A 27,386-nucleotide genomic window follows, 5' to 3' on the forward strand; every position below is an offset into this window, starting at 1 on the left:
CGAGAGTCCGCCCAAAAATTTTACCCCACCAAGCCCATAAGAAAATAAATAGTTTAATCTTTAAATGCCCTAGCTAGATTCTAAATTCAATTTCAGTTCTCACGAGAATCGAACGAAATCCCATATCTAACAGCTGAGAGAAATCGAAGCTTCCCACAAAGAGTTTGTTTGATTGCCGATTTTTTTTTTCTCCGGTTGCACCTGTTCTTGAAGCTTTAAATCTCGTCCTCGGGGTGAGTTCTACTTGTATTTATAGTTAATTTCCCATATAAGGAGATCCGCAGCTTCATGTAATGGAATAGCTTTGTTTTGTTTTTTGTTTTTATCACCAACTTGAAGACCCAATCTGAGTTATATATATGAAGGGGAGATGTTTTTTTTAGCATATCTTGAATTGTTCCGTTTGAAAATTGTTCATTCCTTTGTTTCTTCGTCCCACTGTTGCATATTCTATGTTTTACGGGAACGAATTAGGTGCATTAAGAAACCCACCCCGTGTGTGGAAATACAATCACCGACTCTCGATTCATCTTCAGTGAATGTTTTTATCGTATTTGCTACGGCACCAAGCAGAAGACGAAACGTGTGAAAAACCACGAACACCGTATCACCCGATAACAACTCATCTCATCCTTTAAAAATGTATCCTATGTTCCGCTTCTACGTCTCTCTTCCTGTTTGCTTCGAGGTTTCTTCTCTCGAATTACTTGTGTGTATGATTATTATAATCTAATCACCAATTATTTATACAATAATCTGCCTGTTACTGTCATGTTGGACGTTGATTTGTTGTTTGTTTATGTTTTAATGTTAATTAACAGGGGATTAGGAGCTTGTACTCTGACAAATTATTCCCGTCTGTCTCCTCTGCGAACAGGTCAGTTTGATGTTAAGAGACATCCATTTGGTGTTTTTGTGGTATTGATGTTTTAGTTAATCGTTGATGTGTACTGATTTCTGATGGTGTTTGCTTTGGGGACTTTGTTTAATCATTTTATTGAAACCCTTCTTTTAAAAAAGAACTGTTGAGTTTTCGTTGTATCTAAATAAAAAATATAATTTTTAATCTAAAAAAATATAAAAATTGAATGCTGCTTTGGGAACAAATTTTGATTTCCCGGACCTCTTATGAGGCCGACCGCTCAAGGCCCGGTCCAATAAGGCAAACCTATCAATACACGTTTCACTTCTCTTCTCAGCCGGCCGCTCTCCCCTCTCTCTCTTACTTATCTTCTCTCCGCCAAGGTAAATGTTGTCATTATTTTTCTTTTTCGTTAAATAAGGGTTTGATTCTTGTTTCAAAAGACTTGCCTGTGGTCAGTCAGTCAGTCAATTTGTTAAATTAAATATCTTTCGGTTAAGGTTTGGAATGGTATAATCCTACACAGACTTGCTCTGGCAACGGTTTAATATTTATTTGTGCATGGCTTGAACATAAGTTAAGAATGGGATGCACCCCAGCGAGCTTCAGAATTTAATGATTCTTTTGTAACGAGTTTTGAGAGATAAATTGTTTTGGAAATAATCATGAATTATTGGGTGAATTACCATATTCAATTTACCAAGTGAATATAGGACTTTAAGAGCAAACAAATCCATGATACCTTTTAAAAAGCATCAAATTTCTCCATTCATGCTAGGTGTTTCAAGAATAATAATCAGCAATCTTGGGATTAATAGCCACCAGATTCGTTTAAGCAGAAGAAAGTAGGGATCTCAATTTTTTTTACAAAAACATTAGTTTTTCCTAAATTCGAGAATCTTGTCTCGGAATTCCTAGTAATTTTGTAGACAGCCTTGTATAGATTCATATTTTTCATCCCCCTTTTGGTCTTTGCAGCTTTTTATTAGCTAGACATCCATATTGGACCGAGTGCTACTTCAAGGCTCAAGCTGCTAATATTGTTGCAAATCTCAATTTTGAACTTTATTTTCTTTGCATACGTACGAGTGACTGCTATTTGATGGTATGGTATGTTTAAAAGCATTTCTGGTATTATCCGGAGTAGTGAAATAACTACTATAAGGACAGATGCTTTATGGGATTGTCAAGTGTCAAATTTGGCTGTTGTAATTCCATTCGTGAGAAAACTTAAATCTTGCACGTCAATTCTTGAAAGAATTACTCTATAATTTCCAGAAATCCTTTTTCAGATCGTTTCAGTTGCTGACTTGCTGTCTTATTTATCTTGTGAGAGAAGGTGACACAACTAGCAGAATAGGCGTTTTATTAATTATGCTTTACTCAAGAAAGTAGCAGAAACCAAGCATGTTCTTTGTTTCTTGGAAAAACCTCACGAGCCCAAATAGCAAGCAATCAAATCAGTGATCCACGTACACCAGTTGAAGATGCCTACAACTAGCTTGATCAATAAAACCCACTAGCTAGTACTATAGTTTATTGGTAATGAGTATATGGAAAATTTTTGTACGTGTGGAAAAAATAATATTGCCAATCAGAGTGGTCAAAGGCCCTAGATAATCAATAAATTGTGTGACTCAACTCATTATAATATTACCACAAAGATGTACGGTGGAACATAGGTAAAAAAAAATCACTTGTTTTAAGCTCATTTGGATGCTTAACTAGACATGAAAATTCATTGATTTAACATATTTCTTCAAACTTGAGTATTTTTTAGTTCCTACCTTGTGAGTGTAATAGAGATACATAATCAATTGATGGCTTAGTGGGAGGTGGAGTGTCATTCACAATCCATTGAAAAATGAGATGGAAGCTTAATAATATCTTAATTAAAGAAGTCCTGAATCCCTTCGATCATCTCTGACATCTTCGCATGTTTGTCTTTGCTTGATTCTGATATGCGATGGAAGTTTACCACAGTATATCAGCAACAAGCCAACAACATGTCAGTCTGTTATATTTTGATTTTGATTAGGTGAATCCTTGACTTTGTAAGACATAAGTTTTTCCACAACCAAAACTATTTTGAGGGGATCATGAGTGATGATTAGAGTTGAAAATGGATTTTAAATTCTTTAAAATATATAAAAACCACAATGAAATGAGAGATGTAATAGTGAAAGAATTACATATACCTAGCAAATGTTTCTGTTACTAAATATACAAAACTAGCGAGAATAGTGCATTGGAAAATATTTGTTATTAAAGATTAAAGGAGACAATTTTAAAAAAAATTAACACCAGCTCACTCCAATTGGTTTGAGCAACTGTAGAATGAAAGGAAAACATGCCTGATTATAACACAATGGCTAGCTCTAATCTAAAAACATCTGTCTTATTCAGTATCTCCACTCACAGTGAAGATGCTAGAATTTAATAACTAAGCCATGTCATTCAATTAAACACCCCTTTCTCCTTTAAAATTTAATTATACAATAATAATATTTTTGTATGTTTGAAATTATTTTACCTAGATTTTGATACCATTTATGGCCCAAAATAAATCAATCAATAATCAATAAAATCAACAAATATAAGAGTATTTTTGTCATTTTTATCATTTTAGGGAATTTAAACAAAGTTTTTTGGATGTAGAGAGTTATGATAAATTTATGTTTTTATTTGAGATTTTATTTTCAATTTACCCTAAAAAAATATCCCCACACTTTATTTTTATGATATAAATGAAATATATTAAAAAATATTAATCCATTTGGACAATTTCAAGCTTCCAATAGCTTTAGGAACAATCACCCATTCCTGTGAAATGGCGTTGACGAATTTCCTACTGACGGTGGCCGGAGTAAGCGCCGTGATTTTGCTGATGAGGAGTGACGTCAAACAGTCTGCTTCCATCTTCCGCCGCAACGTCCGTCACATCCGTAACTGGCTCGAAGAAGAGTCTACTGCAGCTGCCAAGTATGTTCCTTTAAAAATTATTGCTTTTTTTGGCATCGAAGATAATTAGTTTTTCGTTGTTTTCCTTTCACTTTCGTTATGTTTAACTATGTTTTCGATTTTTGTTAGGTCATGGTTCCCTGGATGAATCCATTTATTGCTAATATTAGGCAATCAATGCGCTTTGACTACTGCGTAATTTTTAGCATAGAAGATAGGTTACGAAATGCAGACTTCGATGCTTTGGTTTGACAAGGCCATCCAAATGGGTTTTAGTTATTTGTTTCTTTGGATTGAAACTTTACCCGGTGGTGAAATGCTGATTAAAATTATCAAAATTCCGTGATGAGGAGTGTTATTAGGAATATGACGATCTTCATATTTTTGTAACAGCTATTCAAGTTTTTATTACCAAAATATACTTTTTTCGGGTGCGGGCATGAATCCTTTACCCGTCCGTTGTGTGTGACGTTAATGCAGGGAAATGGAGAAGGCAAAACCTAAGGGGATACCTGAGAAAGACATTCCCAAAGAGAACAAGCACTAGAGCTTCTCGATATCTAGGAGGTTGAGCATGGTTGAAGTGTAGTCCATAAGAAAAATTTTGAACATATCTGTGTCATTTGTTCTAGACTAATTGATCCTTTGTTTTTTCCATCATGTATCTACTGCTTATAATGTATTTTGAAGGTGGAATTCTGAATATTTGGAGTTAGTTGCTTTTTTCTCAAAAATTTGGTGTAAAGTTACTGATTAGTGGAATTATCATGCAACCCTGCTTCTTATGTTAGTCATGGTGAATCAATGGTGGTTTGATGATAGACATATACTCCAATCAGAATGATTGATGCTAACAAATAACAATGATTGTTGTGTATAAAATCTGAGTGATGCAGGTTGTGTTTTGGTATTGGCAATTGCATCTTTGTTTTGATTTATAGGCTACTCAGTTAATTGTTGTCCCGTTTAAAAAAACGGACATTATTTATGTACCGAAACAAGTGTGGGTATTCAATCTACAAGTGATCCATGTTTCTTTAACTATTATGCTGACTTCTGAATCATCAAAGGCTTGGTGCCTCTTCCCTGATCAGCCGATGTTAGAACCCTCGAGTCGTTATGTGATAAATTGTCATAATTTACTTTTCTCTCGTTATGATGTCTAAATTATTGTTGATGCATTTGTTTACACTGGATCGTTCAGCTGAGGAAAACAGTTAAATACTAAAAGCTCATTTGTGTCTCTATTTTAACAAAAAGATTGATCAGATCCTCACTTGTAGTGGTGCTACAGTGCACGTTCGTTTCATGAATAGTACATATTACAAATGTGAATGTTGTAACAGAAGCTTGAACTAAGATGATATATAGTTGGTGGAAATGGATCACAGTTTTTACTATTCTTCCAACTATGAGCTACTGGGGCTACATGACTGAAATAAAAAAACTATTGTGTAATTTATTACCTACATGCACCTGGTCAACCTCAATACTTAAATTACATGAAAACATCTTTTCTAACAATTGGCTAATTTGCAGATGAATAATTATTTATCTGCCTTGGCTAAAAGATGAGATTTAAGCATAATGTTACACGCAAACGTTTTACACATCCGACATAAGGTTCTTTGATTCTTGACATTGTATCTGATTTTTCCTTTTTGGCACTCAACCTCACTTGTATGTAATAACCAATAATTAATTACATCATTACCATCCAATACTCCATTACATCGTAGGAAAGTTAACAGAAGAGGAGAGACTCCTGTTTTACCAAAATAAACATTGCCAGTTGGAAAGGACGAGGACTGCTTTTCTTTGCTTCCAATAGTTTTGCCTCTACAGCTCCAAGATCAAGTCTATTTTAAGATTCAGAAAAAGAAAATTTTAAAAGAGTTAGATAAATGTAGTTACATGATCCAACAAGCCTAGAAGATATGGCAATTTCTATATTTCAAATTTCATCGTACAATTCGAATCTGTTTTAATCCAATGCCCGTGCCATCCATGCTCGGTTGGAGCACCTTTGCGGATGCTATCAGAAGATAATTTCTTTGTGCTCATTTTGTTGTTTTTGGTAGCTGATTTAGCAAACCTTCTATTTTCCTTTTCCTTTTCCTTTTCCTTTTCAATCTGATCACCATCCTCATTGTTTTTCTTTCCTTTTTGCAGCTGAATGAACTTTTTTCCGTTCATCTCTTCAGGGTAAACTTTCTTGTGAAACATTTTCATGACCTGCATCCAGCACCACAAGAAAGTGGTATATTACTGTAGCTATTAAATATTCTTTTCATAATCTCGAGTCTCTGGAGTTTTATTAACTACCAATTTCATAAAATATTTCTTAAATAATTTAAGCTAAAGTTATGAATCATAAATGCCTTTTTTTCTCTCTCTTTCAATTTTCAATGCTTTTTTTTTTTTTTTATATTTCTAGTTTTCATCTTTTAGATATGTTTTTTTTAGTTATGAAAGACAAAGCTGATAATGATATCTGCATGGTATTCAGTTCAGCTCTTACAGAGATGTTTGTCAACCGTGGTGGGTTTAAATGGTTTGATTGGAATAAAGCTTCCTGAAAGTGTATGATAGTATGTGCGCAGGGATATGTTGGGTGGGTGCATTTAAAAGTCAAATAACAAACTCAAAGTGGCTTAGCTAAAAAAAGTATCAGACAATCAGTTAATAGCCTTGTTGATGTTTAAAGTCAACATGTTGTCTTAATAGTAATATACTGCTAGGTCCAGCTTCTTGTTCTAAATGGAGAACATTGAGTTGACACGTAATCCTTTTCGTTTTTTCCATATAAATAATTATTAAACTAAAAAAATAAACATTGGTTGAAATCTGTTTTTACATGAAATATGAAAACCCTGTAAGACTATGAAACTCAATAAAATGTATTTTTAATTAGTTTTTAATGTGCTGTTATAGTTAATCCATAGAACTTTGCGACTGATCCAACATTTGCAGGAGCACAAAGATGAAAGGCTCTGTTACATAGATAGTTGTCAGATCTGGTAAGAGTGGACGGACCTTATAGAGTTTCTTCTTAATTTCCAGGGGTACTTCATCATCATTCTTAGAAGCATCTAGACAGCTACGTACTGAGGAGTGAAACTTCTTCACAACTTTCTTCATGATACGAGCTACCTTTCCTTTATTCGTTAGCAGCTCTGCTTCTTCACATTTCATTATAGGATCATTGACATCGTCATTCCTTGTAAAGAGTTCTCCAAGGGAAATCTTTTCTTTCTGTGTCTTCGTTTCAGTCTCAGCCTGCTCAATTGAAGTGGCAAAGAGGTACTTCTGGAGAGGGCATGCCACCACTTCCATGCCTCCTTCTATGGGCTTGTTACTGTGGATTATCATTCTCTCTTGACCATTCCTCTCAGATGTGTCATTTGTCTTTCCATTCTCCTCAGCTTCTATAACTTTTCTATCTCATAATTTGTTAGTTTGAGGTCATTTGCTGTTACATCTGTCTGTGTCTGTTGGTCGGTAAGCTTTTCAAATGGTGTAGGAAGAGTTGGTGTCGGGGGTCCAGCATCGAGTGGTTCTATACCAAAAGTTCCGATTGCTAGAAAATCAAAAGGTTCAAACAGTTCTTCATTGGAGAGCATTTCCTCCACATTGGCTTCATATCTTTTTAAAGATTTTTGAGATTTGATGTTTGCTTGTGATAATGTTTTGATAGACTTTTGTAGTAGTTCTACTAATCTAATGATGTCTGCACTAGAAATAACTGGACAGGTTTCCTGAAATTAGAAAATAAATGAGATTCTTGATTTACTGTTAGCCTGATGACAGTTAGTTTCATCCACTTTTTCTTACACTGGTATTTATATTGTAGGAAACCTACCATCTCGGCATTTATCCTAAAACATAACAGTTTTGCAAAGATAACCTTTTCTACAACATTGTGGATAAGTGACTAGGGTTTATTGCTTACCAACTTTTTCCAGTATTATGTATAGCAATTTTTTGTCCGGTCAAAGTAAGAAAGGTTGATCATTTCAAAAAATAAAAAGAAAGGTTGATTACCTCATATATGAACTGTGATGATACAAGTTTTCGTTCAACTTATTTAAAGCAATGAATTGAGAAGAGAGAATGTAGGAAAAAGTAAAGTTCCAATCTGTTATGAATTTGAGAAAGTTGGAATAAGTTTTCTTTAAGGAAGTTACCAATGATGGAATACTTCACTGGCTCTGTGTTGTTTTGCATCATCTTACGGTGCATCAAACCTAGAAACTGCACCAAAAAATAAAAGTTAGAGATATAACTTCATATAGCTTGTCATTCCCAAATGCTGAAGTGGTTGGACTGACCTTCGTATTGAAACTTAGAGTGGGCAGATCAGAAATGCTTATCCCGGAAAATATGGTTGAATCTAAAAAGAGATGTAGGTAGATATCGAAAGTAGGATTGATTTTAAAGAGGGGAACTTATAGACTTGTTAATGGGGGCAGAGAAGAGTACCTTTTAATCATTTTGTAGACAAATGGAAAACTTAGTGCAGAAAAGTCTAAGACTAAGTTAAGCAGAGAAGAACATTGAGAATTGTATAATATTATGGTTGGAAAACCTCTCTCAACATTCGCATGTTTTTTGTGTGTTAGGACCACTTATAGTGCTCACTTCTTCTTAATGAAAATTTTATGTATATTTGTCTCTACGAGTTTATAGAGCAATAAATTTTAATATCCACTTTTCTTGTTTTCCTTTGTTCTTTAAAATTGGACAAATTTTTTGGCATAAAATGGTTTTTAATAGCCCGCTCTGAGCTTTCCCCTTCATAGTCTGGATAACACAAACCCAAGTTAATTTTCGTGTTGCCTAATATATAGCATACGATAAGTTCATTTTCTACGTAAACACTACACTTTTGCTCTAATCTCTGCTATATTTTTGTCATTACAATCTGAGTTTGGCAAAATTCGAGTTTCAGTTTTCAACTTGAGTTAGCAACTTCACATTTAAGTAAATATGTTAGAAACACAATAACAAGTTTCATTATCATCAAAATCAAGATTTCTTGTGTTTCTCAACCCAACCCGATTACTTTTGGGTCAACCAAACCATATTTTTTTTTGCTCAGATATGGGATCCAACTTGATCTGAACCGAGCCCAAAAACCCCCAACTCAAACCTTATTTTTTCTAATCGAATCGAGACGGGTTGACGGGTCAAATCTTATTTTGACACCCCTAATTTATGGTATACATATGTGTTATGTAAGCTTTATCTTTTATTATTTTGGGTTAAAAATTTTTTGATTCTATTTGTTTTATTTCAATATATGCGTGTTATTAAATTCGAATATATTTTTTTATTATTGTCTATAGTTTTTATGTTTTCTAATTCATATTTTAAATACACATTTTAATTATTTAACTTAATTATTTTAAATTATTCATTTTAAAATAATTAATCTTAAATCAATGTCGAGAAGATATTCCCTCATTTCTCCATTTGTTGTCGCAAAAATTATAAAGTAATGAAAAAATTTCTCATTTAGATATTTCTGAGACTCAAATAAAAAAATAATTGTACCAAAATAAGACAGATAATCAGAAATGTTTATTGTATAATCAGACAAATAAGACATTCGAACAGTCGTAATCATCTCCTCCGGTCAGTAGTATTAAAACGAGGCGTGTTTGTAAGAATTATTAAAAATTATCATATGTAAAAAAAAGCACGATCAAAGAATTTATCACGTGGAGACATAGATGAAAGAAGGTTGAAATTACAATGTAAAAAGAAATAATAATTATTTAAATTATCACATTGATAATGGTGGGCCTCCAGTTTCAGATTAAACATTTTTATTCTTATTCGCTCATTTCTCGAGTCGACTGCACCATAGTCGGTGACGTCATTTTGCTAAATTTCAAAATTCAAGAAATAGTTTGGAGACGCGACTGTGCTCTCATCCAATCAACAATCTTGTTTTTATCGTCGTTTGATTTGCTTTGTATTGCAACAGCCCACGATCCATGGAAACACAGCACGGCGCGGCTGTAGAAATCACGGAACCGCTCCTGTTACCTGAAGTTGAACATGAAATTGAACGAATCCCAGAATGGAAGGAGCAGATTACAATCAGGGGGCTGGTGGCCAGCGCTATATTAGGTGTTCTTTTCTGCGTGATTACGCATAAGCTCAATCTAACCGTCGGTATCATCCCTTCGCTTAATGTTGCGGCCGGTTTGCTCGGTTTTTTCCTCGTCAAATCGTGGACTGGGCTTCTATCCAGATTTGGATTTGGGGTTCAGCCTTTTACTCGCCAGGAGAACACTGTCATTCAAACGTGCGTAGTTGCTTGCTACGGTCTCGCCTTTAGTGGTAATTATAACTAACACATGTCGTTATTGTTTGTCCAGATATGAACCTTCTATTGTGACTTTATTTTCGCTTTCTGTTTTCCATTTCAGATGTTTAAAGAATTCTTTTGAAACTTAATACGACAATCTACTCAAAGTTTGTTGGTCTGAGTTTGTACAACAATTTGATCCATTTTTTCTCTAATGTAGTCATAGAGTTTTTGTCCCTAATATATAAGGGCGGAATATTTTCTTGTCATTGTTTGTTGCTAGTTTATATCATTGTTTTTTTTTTCTGGGGCTACTTTTTTAAATGCTGATTGGCAGGGGGATTTGGGTCATATTTGCTCTCTATGGATGAGAAAACATATAAATTGATCGGTGAAGGTTACCCGGGAAATCGAGCTGAGGATATAAAGGATCCTGGTCTATTGTGGATGATGGGATTTATGTTTGTTGTTAGTTTTCTTGGACTTTTTAGTTTGGCTCCTCTTCGGAAGGTACTTCTGGTTTTCCGGGCTGTTATCGCGATTCAATTTTGCATTCATTTTCTATGAACCAATCACATAAGTTCACAGAAGCATCAGTTGCCTTTAACATTTCTGGTTGTGAGTCTTGTGACTGCTATTATGGATCACAACTTAGTCACGATTTTGTTGAGCAAAAGTCTTGAACAGAGTTCGGTGACACGAGTTTTGTAATTGGAACAGACTTCTACTTGTTAATTAAACTTTTTCTACCTGTTTTTTCCCTTAACAGTATCTCATTTTTTCGTAATTTAAGGTTATGGTCTTGGGTTATAAGTTGACCTACCCAAGTGGAACTGCCACAGCAATGTTGATCAATAGCTTCCACACAAGTACTGGAGCTGAGCTTGCCAGGTAAACAATCAAAAGATACTAGGTTTCAGTAATCTAATTTCTTTTGGTCAATAATCACAATGTCGGGAAAGCTAATTGACTCCATATAGCTTGGTGCTTCCAACACGGTTTAGTAAAATTTTTAGTAGCACCCAGAAAAAGGTTAATTTCTATTAATTAGAGTGTTTGTATCTTTTCGCTGCTTCTCATGATAATCATGGTTCAGGAAGATTATCTATCCTGTTTCACAGTAGCTCGAAGCTTCTTTCCTGAATGTCTGATCCACTTTCCCTTTGAGATATTAATTGGATGCCTTACTTGTTTGCTTTTTCTTTCTTGGTTCTTTATCATGGTAATTTTGTTTCTATCACGAGTTCTGTTTTGTAACTGGAGAACATTATATTGGAAACTTTCAATTCTAAATAATATGTAAAAAAGATGAGGACTTTGTTGTAGGTAGTTTGTGTTGAATTTCTGTACTTGATATTTGCTCTTGCTGATGTATGTGCAATTATCCTGTCCATGCTTTTGTGATTCAGTCACTATCAAGGTGGACTAAATCTCTGATAAAATCTTGAACCCCTTACACCCCCTCCCCCTTCCCCTCCCGCTCCTCAGGAAGCAGGTTGCTTGCCTTGGGAAATATCTGAGCATAAGCTTCTGCTGGAGCTTCTTTAAATGGTTCTTTAGTGGCATTGGTGACTCATGTGGATTTGACAATTTCCCCAGCCTGGGATTGATGCTGTTCAAGAATACGTAACCTACTAACCTCCTTCCTTCAATTTTATTAGTGGTTTTTTATATCATATTAAATGTTATACTTTTGAAAATGTGCTATTTCCAACCCAAATGCACTTATAATATAAATGACTTGATAATGCTCTAGGGACATGGATTCAAAATTCATTTCTTGCAGGTTTTATTTTGACTTCAGTCCTACTTATATTGGATGCGGCCTAATTTGCCCTCATTTAGTCAATTGTTCCGTTCTCCTTGGAGCTATCATATCATGGGGTATTCTTTGGCCGTTCATTTCACAGCACGCAGGTGATTGGTATCCAGCTGGTCTTGAGAGCAATGATTTCAAAGGTCTCTATGGTTATAAGGTACTAAAATATGCACAGTATTTTTCCATAGAGACCCTAAAAGACTAAACTGAGAGAAGAACAAGAATGAAGGATACATGTCGTTAATTATGTGTTACCCCAGTTGATTTTTGGTGATGTTTATTCACCTTGCTCGGTCTTGGGCTGAAGTGGCCCGTGCTTGTATCTAAGCTCATGTATCCACCACTTATTCCATTGATGAACTGATTGCCCAATATAGATAAACTGCTTCAGCTGTAGAAGTTTTATTCAATTATTCATGAAGTGCGTGCTCAAATTGTTTTACCAGTGGCTAGTTGTTGTGCTTGTTCCCAGACCAGGACTCCATTCACCTATGTCCTGTGTGCGATATAATTTTTGCTATCCGGAAAAAAGTTTCCTTTGTTATTTGACCAGTTTTACCCGATTAATTAGGTCTTCATAGCAATTGCTGTTATCCTTGGGGATGGGCTTTACAATTTGATTAAAATAGTATCAGTGACTATCAAGGAGATAAGCACCAAACAAGAAAATCTTCCAATTGTCAAGGAATCCATTGGTGAGATTTATATCTTCAAGTTTTATAAATATCTAATTTAATTTATACGTGAGCTGATGAAACTTCGGAAATTTCACTTTTAAGCATACTATGATCTACAATTTGGCATACATATTAATAAAAAAAATTCCTTCTTGACATTTTCATTTAATAGATGGCAGCAATTCAAATTTGTTAGCAAATCAGAAGAAACAAGATGAAGTTTTCCTCAGAGATAGGATTGATCTCTGGTTTGCCGCTTCTGGATATGTTATCTTGGCAGCTATATCAACTGCCACTATGCCAGTGATCTTTCCACCCCTAAAGTGGTATCTGGTTCTTTGTGCATACATTATTGCTCCAGCTCTCGCTTTTTGCAACTCATATGGTTGTGGGCTAACAGACTGGAGCCTGGCTTCAACTTATGGAAAGATTGGTCTTTTTATAATGGCATCACTCGTAGGAAGCAATGGTGGGGTTATAGCTGGTTTGGCAGCTTGTGGAGTTATGATGTCTATTGTATCCACAGCTGCTGATTTAATGCAGGATTTTAAAACTGGTTACCTGACTCTGTCTTCGGCTAAGTCTATGTTTGTGAGCCAATTACTTGGAACAGCCATGGGGTGTGTAATTGCACCCCTCACATTTTGGATGTATTGGAGTGCCTTTGATATTGGGTCTCCCGATAGCCCATACAAAGCACCATATGCTGTTATTTACAGGGAAATGGCCATATTGGGAGTCCAGGGATTCTCTGAACTTCCCAATCATTGCCTCGCCATTTGCTGTGGCTTCTTCGCTGCTGCATTGGCTATAAATCTTTTGAGAGATGTGACCCCAAAACATATTTCGCGGTATATTCCTATTCCTATGGCGATGGCAATCCCATTTTACATTGGAGCTTACTTTGCTATTGACATGTTCGTTGGAACTGTGATTTTATTTGTGTGGGAGCGAATAAATAAGAAGGATGCGGAGGATTACGCTGGTGCTGTTGCTTCAGGTTTGATATGCGGCGACGGGATATGGACTATACCATCTGCAATTCTTTCTATTTTAAGGATAAATCCACCCATCTGCATGTACTTCAGGCCTTCTGGAAGTAGCTAGAAATGTTTTTGTTGGGTTTTCGTTTTTGGTTGCTTTACGATGCCTGCACTTTGTCACATTATACCTTTTGATATCAGCATCCAAGTTTATGTTCTATTGGATAATCACTAATGGTGTGTAAAAATTTCTTTGAAGGCTTCGCTCATTTGAAACAACTGTTAAGGACCCATTTTTCACAGTCCCTTAGAATGACCAATTATAATATTCTATGAATATCTTCACGACTTTAGCATATTTTAATTGGATTATTCATTGAAATTTCACATATATTGAATTTGGTCGAGGCATGTAGAACCTGAGTTCCGAATCACATGCTTTGTCAACCGCAAGTATTATCATGTACCACATGGATATCTACACTAGAACACACAAACAAAGGATGGATATCTACACTAGAACACAAACACATAAATTTAGGATGTTTTAACACCTTGCAAATATCCAGCTACCTAAACTTCAACGAATGAAACAATGAAGGCTAAAAGACGATAAACCAAAAAAGTATCTGGTTGCATTTATTTCATTTCACTGAGGTTAACGTAAAGCTCGACGTCAATCAATCTCGGGATACAACGTCAATCAGATAGTGGAGCCTACTACAATAAAAAAAAAAAAAAAGTATCGCAGGATTCAAGCAAACGGCTAGAAAAGCTAAATGAGAGTTCAACTTGTCAGCCATGACTCAACATATTTTTGTGATTGCAATATCAGTAAAATATTATCACAAGATCAGTAACGATACCGCTAACTTAGAGATGTAATCAAACCAAACTCTTAAATGTTTGAATTTGACTCATTTATAATCGAACCAAACTCGAATTTTATTTAACGAAATATTCATGCTTCACGAACTTATTCAAACTTTTATCATACCTAAACGAACTTAATAAATATAAATTATAAATTTAAATCTTCGTTAAATTCATTAAAAAACAAATTATATATTTTAAAAAAATAAAAATTTTTATTAAAATTTATAAGTTCATTCCAATTAGGGGTGTTCAAACTTCGGATAAAATCGAAAAAAACCGAAAATCCAAACCGAAAAAACCGAACCGAAAGCCAAATTTTGTAATTCGGATATAAATGTTAAAACCGAAGTTTATTTGGTTCGATTTCGGATCATATATATCAAAACCGAAAAAACCGAAATTTCATTAAATTAATATTTTTTTTATATTTTTATTTATATTATATATTTTGATATGATATTTAGTTAATGAAAAACCATTTTGAACAATTTTTAGTTGATTATTGTTTGTTTAATTAATTTAGACCTTATATTTAAATATTTTACTAAAAAAACACGTAGAAAGTAAACATATTATATTTTACAATATATTTATATTATTAATTTAAATAATTATACCAAAACCGAATTAACCGACCGAAATAACCGAACCGTTTTGGTAGAAAACCGAATCAAACCGAAGAAAAATGGTTCTGATATCGGATTATATATTTCTAAAACCGAAAACCGAAAAAATCGAAATAAAAAACTAAAAACCGAATCGACCGATGAACACCTCTAATTCTAATAAATATATTTAATAGATTTGGCTATATATATTTTATAAACGTGTAAAATTATAAATTTATTCTAATAAATATATTTAATAGAGTTGCCTATATATTATATATTTTATAAGTAAGGTGCAAAATCAATAAATCAAATCTATAAATTTTTTATATTTACAATGTAAAAAATAACCAACGAACATGTTCACGAGCAAACGAACCGAATATTGTAAACTTGAGCTTGGTTAGTTTATCTTAACTAATCTCAATAAACGAGCTCAAACGAGCTTTTATCAAATCGAGTTTCAAATACCTCATTTCCGTCACTACTTTAACTAATGTTATATCAAAAGCAGACACATTATAAAAACAAATACTGGAAAAAAAAATTGTATGACCAAAATTTGGGAAAAACGGTGCGCAATTAAAAAACTTGTTCTTTTTCGGCTCTACTGCAAATCAACATATTTCACATTAAGCCATCAATCAGGTCATCCTTTGGGCAGCCTCCTTCGCAAGAAGTTTTTCTTTGGCTTTTGTCTTAGCCTGAGATTTTGAGCCCATGACACCTCCTCCCCACTTCTTCCTGGTCTCGTCATATTTGTCATTGAAGTTGGCCTGTAACAGATACATAGAAAACACATCAGATTTGAATCTTGCAGAAAGGGTGTCCCAGCAATCAAACGATAAATTTGTCGCATATAGCCGTTCATAGCTGAAAAAAAAATACAGTTCTTTATGACAAAACACTTACCTTGATAGCCTCCAAAATCTTGCTGAACTCCATCTTGTCTTCGTTCTTAACAGAGGTCAGGCACAAGACAGATGCAGTCTTCTTATGAACAATCTGCACAAAAGTTCCATGGAAGAGCAAACCTAGGTTGGTATGACAATTATTACCTTGGGTTAGAGTTAGACAAATAGCAAGAGAATAAGATCACTTACAGTTCCCAACCTAGCCTTGCCCTTAACAATGCAGTATGGAATTTCCATTTTTCTACACAAAGCAGGGAGCCATACGACCAATTCAATTGGATCCACATCATGGGCAATAACAACCAACTGGGCCTTGTTCTGTGATAGAAGTTCGATGGCAACATCAGTTTCCTGGTGCTAATACTTACCAGATGAAGTATGTTAATCGAGAAGCAGAATAACAAACCCACCTGCTCAATCAGATAAGTCACATGGTTCAGCCCATATTTCACAACAATAGGCTTCTTAACTTCAGGGGTTTTCCCTTCAGCTTCAGCCTGAGCTCTTTTCAGAAGACGTTCTTTCTTCTGAGCTTCATCCTCGGGCCTGTATTTGAGCATCATCTTGAACAGATTTGAAGCTGCAAATCCAAAAAATAATAATTTGAGTATTTGACTGAGAGTATCCCTCGAAATATTTCCTATCAGCAAGCTAGAATGCTTCAGTAATATGTTACCATAATGGATTCCAGTCAATACAGTATTCAGCAGATCAAGGACAGGAATACCTTACATCCCTCCAGTGCAAATCAATCGAGAATGTAAAACAAGTAGATACGAGTCCAACAAAAAGGTACATAAATCTTGCAACTTATCACTCAAAACGACACTAACAACAGTACAGCACAAAGTATACCACTCAACTCCTATTAAAACTTGAACAAATTAGTGCGTCAATGCATCATGCTCGAATGAAATCTATAACTTGGACTGGAACTAAATGTATAATCATATATGCATCTTAATCATTAAACACAACAGATGAAAACATCTGCAACAAGGTCACCATCAATTCATAGAACAGAGTCGCATCAACCAAAAATGGGAATAAAATTCTCACGAGCTCTGACTAGATTCGGATCAATTGAAGATTAACACAAAAAAGAACGAACTTTACATCGCTTCCCCTTTCCGTAACAAACCTAAAAAATATATACTGTTAAAACGAAAAGATTTAGATAAGGGCAACAAACCCAAGTTCTTGTCTAGGGTCTTGGAGAACTGATGAATCGGCGGCGGAACCTTCAATCGCTGCTTCAAAATCATCTTCTTCCGTTGAATCCGCACCACTTGAGGCCATTTCACGTATCTATGAAGATCCTTCTTCGGTGGTAAAGCTCCTCCTATTCCGAATTGCTTAGGACGTTTCTCGAAGAGTGGATTGACCACTTTCTCGGCCTTTTTCTTGGCAGCAGCAGGAAGCTTCGCGCCTTTCTTGGGAGCCTGAAAGAAGAACCATATTATTCACAAAGAATTTACGCTACGCGTATGGACATGAATGAGGTGAGGGGAGACTCACCATTTCTCAATTGCAGCAATGGGATTAAACCCTAAACCTCTTTTTTATACAACATTAATGGGCTTCAATTTGGGCCCAATCTTCCTGAACTTTTCTCAAATCTTATCGACCACAATACCTTAGATTTATTAAGTTTGAGATGATCAATTTACGTTGTTATTATTAATTTTCGACTTATATTACGATTAATTCATCGGTAAATTGGAGAAAAATGCATCTGTCAAAAATTTATTTAAGATTTAGTACATGTAAGTTTTTTTTTTTTTTATTTTAATACCTGACACAAGATCAATTTAGTGTTTACTACATGTTTCAAGCAATTTTACCTTTTTACCCTTTTTAACTAATAAAAAATTATATAAATTCTTATTTTTGTTGGACCTTCTCTTTCAACTCATAATTCTCAAATACGTTTGGATGACATGTACATTAAATTAAAATATTTTTTTATTTAAAAAAAAATTCACAACTAAGCATTGAACTTTTTGAAATACTTTGTTTTACTTGGAAATACTAAATTTCAATTTTAAAATACTTGATTTAGTAAATGACATACTCAGAATTGTTATTAAAATACTGGATATTCGAAAATGTAACGCAAGTTCACCAAGTGCTTGTATTTCCATCCAAGATCTATTTGGATGACATGTTAATTTCATTTAATTATTTTTTTATTTTTAAAAACACAAATTCGCAACTAAGCATTGAACATTTTCAAGTACTTAGTTTTACTTGCGAAATACCTAATTTCAGTTTTAAAATATTTGATTTGGTAAATGAGATACTCTGAATAGGTATTAAAATACATGATATTCGAATATGCAATTCAAGTTCACCAAGTGCTCGTATTTTCATCCAAGATCCATTTGGATGACATGTTCATTTCATTTAATTATTTTTTTATTTATAAAAAAAACAATTTCACAATTAAGCATTGAACTTTTTCAAGTACTTAGTTTTATTTGTGAAATATCTAATTTCAATTTTAAAATACTTGATTTGGTAATTGAGATACTCATAAAAGTTAATAAAATACTAGATATTCTAGTAGGCAATGTAAGTTCACCAAATGCTCGCATTTCCATCCAAGATGCATTTGGATGACATGTACATTTCATTTAAATATTTTTTATTTTTAAAAGAAAAACAAATTCACAAATAAGCATAGAACTTTTTGAAGTACTTATTTTTACTTGCGAAATACCTAATTTCAATTTTAAAGTACTTGATTTGGTAAATAAAATACTCAGAATGAATATTAAAATACTGAATATTCGAATATGCAATGTAAGTTCACCAAATGCTCGCATTTCCATTCAAGATGCATTTGGATGACATGTTTATTTCATTTAATTATTTTTTTATTGTAAAAAAAAAAACAAATTCGTAACTAAGCATTGAATTTTTTCAAATATTTACTTTTATTTGCGAAATACCTAATTTCAATTTTAAAATACTTGATTTTATAAATGAGATACTCATAATGGGTATTAAAATACTGGATATTCGAATATGCAACGTAAGTTCACCAAGTGTTGGTCTTTCCTTGAAAGATGCATTTGGACGACATATCCTTCTCATGTGATATCTATTTTGTAAAAAAAAAAAAAAAAAACAAATTTGTAACTAAGCATTGAATTTTTTCAAATACTTACTTTTACTTGTGAAATACCTAATTACAATTTTAAAATACTTGATTTGATAAATGAGATACTCATAATGGGTATTAAAATACTGGATACGTAAGTTCACCAATTGTTGGTCTTTCCTTGAAAGATGCATTTGGACGACATATCATTCTCATGTGATGTCTATTTTGTAGAAAAAAATATCAAATTCCCAACTAAGCATGAAACTTTTAAAGTACTTAGTTTATTTGATAAGTACCTAATTTCAGTTTCAAAATACTTGATTTCATAAATGAGATACTCATAATAGGTAATAAAATACTGGATATTTCTAATATGCATCATGATGCAATTTCAATGCAATTGAAATTTTAACAAATACATTGTTCATCACTCCTCATGAAATAAAAATAACAATTTATATCGGTATACAAAGAAAGAACTTACTTTTACTCCGGGACAAGTATGCTACTATATTTTTGTTAAAAGTAAGTGCTTATTTTAATCTTCAAACAACTTACTCTTACTCCACGATCAGTAATGAACTGTGTTCATTTCTTTAAATGACATGAATAAGTATTCTAATAAATCTTAGTTGGAAAAACCAACCATGACTGAATTTTAGTTGCATATTCAAATATCCAATATTATATCACATATTATGAGTATCTCATTTACTAAATCAAGTATTTTAAAATTAAAATTAGGTATTAATATCGTTCCTTTGAAGACTGTATTTCTCAATTAATAATATTCAAGCTCAAAATAATCGCAAGTGCACGATATCAAACAATAATATAGTGTACAAGAGTATGAATATCGTTCCTTTAAAGACTGTATTTCTCAATTATTATTCTCAGTTATTCAATTTTTAGCAGCAATACTTCAGATGATTGTTTACTACTACAATTATTAAATAAAAACTCAATGAAATGGTTCAAGGATTAAATGATGAAATAAATAAGCTAGAATGATTGATTAAAGTTCAATAAGAAATGAATTTGTTGAGAATCTCGGTTCACCTACCTCTCGCTAATCTACTTAATTCGTTCGACAATGATTGTTGCGTGTTTTCTTAATTGCTTGCAAGTGCACAACGTCAAGTTATAGTAAAATGTAATTTTGAGTACAAGTGTCGATCCCACGAGGAATGTATTTCTAAATTTATATTAGTGCTTGTAATTAAAATAGTCTTGATTTTATTTAGAATAATCAAATAACAGATTTGTTCGCATCAATAACTGCTTTGAAAATAAATTTAATTGTAATACCAAACAGAGTTGAACAACAATGGAATAAAAGATCTAGAGGTCCGATTTCACGCAACTATCCACCATGTGTATTTTTGTGTAGCTATATTATATTTATCCTTCTTATTCATTAGCCAAGAATTCTAAAATCATCTACTCCCTCTCCCGAGTGTTAAGCAGATACTAATTATCTAATAAAAGATTGTAATGTCCCCATCAACAACCTATAATTAAATAACACAATAAGCACTCAAGTCTTTTAATGGCTTCAATAGCATTATATGTCCTCCCGAACTATAAAAATACTATCAATGTATTTTTCCCTTTCTTGTTTATAAATTCCCTTTTCTAAGTGATAATTTATAAACATAAGCATCATTCAAGATATGGCCAATAAATTGAAAGCATTAAAATTGGAAACATACAAATGAACAATAAGGAAATCTCATATAGCATAAATCATAAATCATCACACATGGTTTCTAGTTTTGATCCATCGTTCCTCTAGAAATAAAAATTAGTTCATAATAAAAATAACACAACACACAAATCTTAAACAAAACATAGTAAATAACAATGAAAGTAAAGAAAGAAGAACTTAGAACAAGAGTTTTGGAGTTCAAATGAAGCTTTTATCCAAAGATGTGCAAGAACTTTCCCAAGGATGCACTTGATCTTTAATCCCTTTGTTGTAGCCTCCAACCTCTTCCTTTTGTTCCAAGATGCCCTAGATGATGAATAATGGAGGCTTTTTATAGTCCTCAACAAGTCTTGCACGCAAAACACCAAAGTCTTCAAGTCCCATGCGCAGCACACCATAGTTTCACAATTTCCGGAAGTTGTCTGTGCATGACCGCGGGTGCGGTACTAACATGACCGCGGGTGCGGTGCATGTTCGCCAAAAAATCTGTTGCTGCATAGGTGACACCGCGGGTGCGGCGCTTGCATGACCGCGGGTGCGGTCATGCTTCGACAATCAGCGCGGGGGCGGCGATGTAAGCAACGCGGGTGCACTCTCTTCTCGGCAGGCAGCGCGGGAGCAGTGATGTTAATAGCGCGGGAGCACTGTTGCTTCGTGTCTCTTTGTCCTTTGCACCTTCTAATTCATACTATATCACTCCAAACTCTCATTTCTAAGCTTCCAAACTATAATAACAAAAACAACAACATATCAAATAAAAACTGCTCAAGAATCACAAAATTCCAAGTTAAAAACAAGTAATAAAAGTACAATAAATTGTACTTATCAATGATCTATTCTTTCGAAGAGATTTCATATCCAATTGAACATGTCCTCTCAAGTTATGTCAAACTAATTCAACTCAATGAAGTAATTAAATCTCTTTAATTGTTCATCAAGGGTGAATTGCATGTCGTTTTATTTCGACCTACTGGAGTATGACTATCGACGGGTATCCGACTTCATATTTCTATGTAAATTGTAAATCCACGGATTATGCTACTCGTTCCTATCAGAGGCTATTCTCTCGAAGAACATTGCCAAGAAATCTTCAAATATTCGCTTCAAGCTTATTTTTCTCTTTCAAATCTTTGTAGCTGCTGAAAAGTCCTTGAACATGTCATCCAAATGCATCTTAGAAGGAAATTCGAGCACTTGGTGAACTTACGTTGCATATTCGAATATCCAGTATTTTAATACTCATTATGAGTATCTCATTTACCAAATCAAGTATTTTAAAACTGAAATTAGGTATTTCGCAAGTAAAACTAAGTACTTGAAAAAGTTCAATGGTTAGTTGCAAATTTGTTTTTTTTTTTTTTACAATAAAAAAACAATTAAATTAAATGAATATGTCATCCAAATGTAGCTTGGATAGAAATGCGAGCACTTGGTGAACTTACATTGCATATTCGAATATCCAGTATTTTAATACGCATTCTGAGTATCTCATTTACCAAATCAAGTATTTTCAAATTGAAATTAGTTATTTCGCAAATAAAAGTAAGTACTTCAAAATGTTCTATACTTAGTTGCAATTTTTTTTAAATAAAGAAAATAATTAAATGAAATGAACATGTCATCCAAATGCATCTTGGATGGAAATGCGAGCACTTGGTGAACTTACGTTGCATTTTCGAATATCCAGTATTTTAATATCTATTCTGAGTATCTTATTTGCCAAATCAAGTATTTTAAAATTGAAATTAGGTATTTCGCAAGTAAAACTAAGTACTTGAAAAAGTTCAATGCTTAGTTACAAATTTGTTTTTTAACAATAAAAAAATAATTAAATGAAATGAACATATCATCCAAATGCATCTTGGATGAAAATGCGATCACTTGGTGAACTTACGTTGCATTTTCGAATATCCAGTATTTTAATATCTATTCTGAGTATCTCATTTGCCAAATCAAGTATTTTAAAATTGAAATTAGGTATTTCGCAAGTAAAACTAAGTACTTGAAAAAGTTCAATGCTTAGTTACAAATTTGTTTTTTAACAATAAAAAAATAATTAAATGAAATGAACATATCATCCAAATGCATCTTGGATGAAAATGCGAGCATTTGGTGAACTTACATTGCATATTTTAATATCCAGTATTTTAATACTCATTCTGAGTATTTCATTTACCAAATCAAGTATTTTAAAATTGAAATTAAGTATTTCGCAAGTAAAACTAAGTACTTGAAAAAGTTCAATGCTTAGTTGCGAATTTGTTTTTTTAAAATAAAAAAATATTTAAATGAAATGTACATGTCATCCAAATGCATCTTGAATGGAAATGCGAGCACTTTGTGAACTTACATTGCCTACTAAAATATCCAGTATTTTATTAACTTTTATGGGTATCTCAATTATCAAATCAAGTATTTTAAAATTGAAATTAGGTATTTCGCAAATAAAAATAAATAATTTTAAATGTTCAATGCTTAGTTGCGAATTTGTTTTTGTTTTTTAAATAAAGAAAATAATTAAATGAAATGAACATGTCATCGAAATGCATATTGGATGGAAATACGAGCATTTGGTGAACTTACGTTGCATATTCGAATATCTAGTATTTTAATACACATTCTGAGTATCTCATTTAACAAATCAAGTAATTTAAAACTGAAATTAGGTATTTCGTAAGTAAAACTAAGTACTTCAAAAACTCCAATGCTTAGTTGCAATTTGTTTTTTAACAATAAAAAAATAATTAAATGAAATGAACGTGTCATCCAAATGCATCTTGGATGGAAATGAGAGCATTTTGTTAACTTGCGTTGCATATTCGAATATCCAATATTTTAATACACATTCCGAGTATTTAATTTACTAAATCAAGTATTTTAAGATTTAAATTAAGTATTTCGTAAGTAAAACTAAGTATTTCAAAAAGTTCAATCCTTAGTTGTGAATTTATTTTTTTAAAATAAAAAAATTTAAATTAAATATACATATCATCCAAATGCATCGATGATAAGTGGAAAAAGAAGATAACCAACAAAATAGGTATTTATATAATTTTTTTATTTATTATAAGGGTAAAAAGGTAAAAATGCATGAAACATGTACTAAAAACTAAGTTTGTGTTTTGTCAGGTATTAAAATAGAAAAAAAATCTGATAGGTACTGAATCTTAAGTAAATGATATGCAGATGTATTTTTCTTCAAATTGCCCTTAATTCATTTATATTATTTTTTTTTATAAAAAAAACAGATATTATAACTCTACCTTTGGTGACAAAGACATATTGAAATATTCTTTTTTCTAATCAGATGTTTTCAAAATATTTCAGGTAAATTGATTGTTTTATTTAGTGTATTTATTTATGCAGATTTGGAGGCCCGTCACGCCCTTTTTCTTCCTTCGGCCGTTTTCACTCAACTTTGTGATACGTGAAGCGATGTGCGAAAATAAATTTTATAAATTTGCCCAACTGGATGCTCAATCTAACTGATGAACTCAATTGGCAGCAGGCCTTAATATCAGTTAGGTTTGAGAAAAGTAACCAAGAAAGCGGAATAATCATTTCAATATAAAAAACAGTACATAAACTTTCCAAACGGTCATATTTTTATGTCTAACATATATATAATTTCTGGACCCTATAAATACAATGTCTTGAAGATCAAATACAAACTTTTGAAAGAGATTCAAAGTATGGGCAACCTAAATGAAGAAATTAGCTAGAATGTGGAAAAACTCAAGTGTGATTATACATTTGATATATACCTACACTGTAAAAATCATTGCATGCAATTACTCATACATATACATGAGATTTGGGCAGTATTGACCTCTCACTGATTTGTATGGACAGTGGTGACCCGTCTCACAAAAGACCTACTATTTGGTGTAATATCTAAAAGTTCACGTGCATATTATTTAACATAAAATATATATAATGTGTATGTGTGCCACAAGACGTTAATTTAAATTGATGAACAATTTTAAACCAAGCAAATTATTATTTTTTATATTCTTAACTATCTTTTTAAATCAATGAAATTGTTACAAATATTTATTTTTTCGTATAATATGTATATAATTGAACTCTTTTAGTCATGACAAATATAAATATAGAAACTTGGAGATTAAAGTAATCGAATTTTTTTCTCAATTAGAAACTTTCGATACGTAAGTTAAATATGGAGTACATGAATAAATAATTGAACCCATCACGAGTACTTAAAATATGATCAACAATTTAAAATAAGATGAATAAAGAGAAAGAGACTGTTGGAGGAAAGGGTAAATGTACATGAATAAATAATTCAAAACTCAAAAATTCTTTAAGGGTTGTGTTCTTAACACCCTATGCTTCGATTCACGACAAAAATATGTAAATTTAAGCAAGGATTCAGCAAGACCGAAGCCGTTGTTTTTGGATTTGTTTCTGCGCGTCGCATCTCCTTCTTTTTCGCCATTTTCCAGTCGATTTTGGGTGTTTTCGACGAGTTTTCCGATGACTTTTCGGCGAGACATCACCTCGAGGCCACCATTGTTCGATCTAGCTCCGATTATTGGTTGAACCATTTGGACATGTTAAGACCGAGGAGCTTTAAAGTTGTGGATCGATCGTCGTTTATTGGTACAAGTATGTTACAATTCAGAAACACACAACTTTAACACTTAAATTATGTTTTAAGCATATTTATGTGTGGTGATTGTTGTTTATTTGACTTTGTGAATCGTTTGAGTTGTTGTAATGCCCGAGATTTAATCATTTTAATCAGACGTTGATTAATTGACATGATTGAAGTCATAAGAACTCAAATGAACCAATATGACGAGGCCGGGCGTCGTTGCATTGTTAGCCAAGAATTTGGAATGTGGAAGTTGGACAGAATGTCTGGCGCCCGAGCAGTAGAAAAGTACCGCCCGAGCGCCAGTGTGTAAACTGCCGAGGCTTGGACAGTAGGTTCGGCGCTCGAGCGGTAAAGATTGACCGCTCGAGCGCGAATCATGCAAAACGAAATCGAGCCACTTGCCTTTCATGCACGAGATGTGTGTATATATATATATATATACATATATTAATTCATTCAGAAGTGATAAGGCAAAGAAATCGAGAAAGGGTCGAGAAATTCTCCAGAAAATCCTTACGCCTTTTTGCGAGAAATCCGTCCGTCTGATTTTGAATCCGACTTCGGTACTGAGTTCGTATCAACACAGGCTACAACTGGACGTAAGTTTTGTTACGTTTAGACATGTTTTGAATTTATGATATTGTCAGAACTGAATATGATTCAAATATAGTGTTTCTGTTACCGTAAACACTGTATAATTGAAGTCAGATTGTTTCTGTATTTGTTATGATTTTCGGAGTTGATTTGACTGAGATTTCATATCAGATTTGTATTGTTATTGAGATTATGACTGGTATTGATATTGACTACAAAGTCTGGTATTATATTTGTGATGTTGAGACTGACGGGGTATCGAGACTGTGTTGTTATGTCGTCGAAACATCAATTAAATTAGATTGATCAGATTCAGATATGATTTAGATTATATCGTGATATTATTGATATGATCAGATTGTATTTTGTTCAGATATTGATCAGATTATGTACTGAGTTGAGTATTGATCAGAACAGATTGTGAATTCAGTTACACATTGATACAGTGTATTTGATATTGTCATTTCAGATTGGAGATGGACAGACAGGACTTCGAGACTTCGTCTTCCTCAGACGGGGACGACAAAGGTATAATTCATGTGATATTCGGGAAGATACAACTCACTTGAGATCACATCTGAGTTGCCCAATAAAATCACATACTATATTCTTATTTGTGTTTTATGATTATGCTTTGTTTATAGATTAATATTCATTGCATTTAAGATAGGAAAGTCTTGTCAGCTCAGCGAGACTTCTAGACGTTCGGTGTGTCACAGCTTTAGGGGAAGATCATTCTCCTATGGTAAATGCGGATACAGCTTGGCCGAAGTCTAGGAATAAGACGTACAGTTACCTCGATCGGTTAAGTAGGTAACAGCCATTGACGTCTTATTCATACCGGGATTCCTAGAGTTATAGTTGAGTCGAGTCTAGACATGATTTGACTAGAACTGCATGCTTATATGATTTGGTTTCATAGACTATGGAACCTATTGCTATTGTTATTGCTTTCAGTTGTGATAGCATGCTTCTTGATTTAGATAGTTTATATGCATGTTTATTTGATTTGAATTGCATGCTAGTTTTGATTTGATTTCATAGATTATGAAATCTATTATTTTGATTTTATTCATGACAGTATGCTTCATGAATTACATTGTGTACATACATGTTTACCATGTTTTATACTGGGATTTATTCTCACCGGAGTTATCCGGCTGTTGTCTTGTTTTGTATGTGTGCATGACAACAGGTGGGGCTGGATCGGGGTCAAGATGATGATAAGAGAAGACGAGTTTAGCGTGATGATTCCGGACTTATCGTAGACTTGGTTTTATTACTTGAACTTTAGTAGTGAACCTTAGATTAGATTGTTGTACATTATTGTACTTT

At 33.2% G+C, this 27,386-nt stretch overlaps 3 protein-coding genes and 1 pseudogene across 9 annotated transcripts; 2 read left to right on the forward strand and 2 right to left on the reverse strand.

The window, feature by feature from the left end:
- The first annotated feature begins 79 nt into the window (after nt 1-79).
- On the forward strand, nt 80-4,613 carry LOC140806379 (uncharacterized). 7 transcript variants are annotated; one of them, XM_073163010.1, is made up of 5 exons: nt 148-233; nt 822-876; nt 1,120-1,245; nt 3,664-3,844; nt 4,304-4,613. In XM_073163010.1, exons 4-5 carry the CDS (start codon nt 3,693-3,695, stop codon nt 4,368-4,370), a joined length of 219 nt encoding a protein of 72 aa, XP_073019111.1. In that variant the 5' UTR covers nt 148-233; nt 822-876; nt 1,120-1,245; nt 3,664-3,692; the 3' UTR covers nt 4,371-4,613. The 7 variants fall into 7 exon arrangements, with proteins under 7 accessions (XP_073019104.1, XP_073019108.1, XP_073019105.1 ...); XM_073163003.1 differs by lacking the exon at nt 1,120-1,245 and having other exon boundaries at nt 80-233; nt 822-877; nt 3,654-3,844; XM_073163007.1 differs by lacking the exon at nt 1,120-1,245 and having other exon boundaries at nt 80-233; nt 822-877.
- LOC140805666 (protein LAZY 1-like) lies at nt 4,304-8,316 on the reverse strand (annotated as a pseudogene).
- A 1,336-nt stretch (nt 8,317-9,652) lies between these two features.
- On the forward strand, nt 9,653-13,841 carry LOC140806380 (probable metal-nicotianamine transporter YSL6). The gene is made up of 7 exons (XM_073163011.1): nt 9,653-10,174; nt 10,480-10,652; nt 10,936-11,033; nt 11,631-11,768; nt 11,929-12,118; nt 12,533-12,656; nt 12,811-13,841. Exons 1-7 carry the CDS (start codon nt 9,826-9,828, stop codon nt 13,743-13,745), a joined length of 2,007 nt encoding a protein of 668 aa, XP_073019112.1. The 5' UTR covers nt 9,653-9,825; the 3' UTR covers nt 13,746-13,841.
- A 1,671-nt stretch (nt 13,842-15,512) lies between these two features.
- LOC140806381 (large ribosomal subunit protein eL8y-like) lies at nt 15,513-17,663 on the reverse strand. The gene is made up of 6 exons (XM_073163012.1): nt 17,538-17,663; nt 17,212-17,461; nt 16,430-16,599; nt 16,209-16,337; nt 16,018-16,110; nt 15,513-15,881 (listed from the first exon to the last, which is right to left on the reverse strand). The coding sequence occupies exons 1-6, from the start codon at nt 17,538-17,540 to the stop codon at nt 15,750-15,752; spliced, it is 777 nt and encodes a 258-aa protein (XP_073019113.1). The 5' UTR covers nt 17,541-17,663; the 3' UTR covers nt 15,513-15,749.
- Nucleotides 17,664-27,386: the final 9,723 nt, after the last annotated feature.

This window comes from Primulina eburnea, chromosome 11, assembly GCF_022965805.1.
Source record: "Primulina eburnea isolate SZY01 chromosome 11, ASM2296580v1, whole genome shotgun sequence".
Taxonomy (NCBI): Eukaryota; Viridiplantae; Streptophyta; class Magnoliopsida; order Lamiales; family Gesneriaceae; genus Primulina; species Primulina eburnea.

Bases quoted from the DNA above. Each gene is read 5' to 3' on its own strand.
- LOC140806380 (XM_073163011.1), top strand. From the start codon at position 9,826: ATGGAAACACAGCACGGCGCGGCTGTAGAAATCACGGAACCGCTCCTG. The intron at 10,175-10,479 runs GTAATTATAACT...GCTGATTGGCAG, and splicing joins CTACGGTCTCGCCTTTAGTG to GGGGATTTGGGTCATATTTG. The intron at 10,653-10,935 runs GTACTTCTGGTT...TCGTAATTTAAG, and splicing joins GTTTGGCTCCTCTTCGGAAG to GTTATGGTCTTGGGTTATAA.
- LOC140806379 (XM_073163003.1), top strand. From the start codon at position 3,693: ATGGCGTTGACGAATTTCCTACTGACGGTGGCCGGAGTAAGCGCCGTG. The intron at 3,845-4,303 runs GTATGTTCCTTT...ACGTTAATGCAG, and splicing joins GAGTCTACTGCAGCTGCCAA to GGAAATGGAGAAGGCAAAAC.
- LOC140806381 (XM_073163012.1), bottom strand. The intron at 16,111-16,208 runs GTAAGTGATCTT...ACTTTTGTGCAG, and splicing joins GCAAGGCTAGGTTGGGAACT to ATTGTTCATAAGAAGACTGC. The intron at 15,882-16,017 runs GTAAGTGTTTTG...TATCTGTTACAG, and splicing joins AGATTTTGGAGGCTATCAAG to GCCAACTTCAATGACAAATA.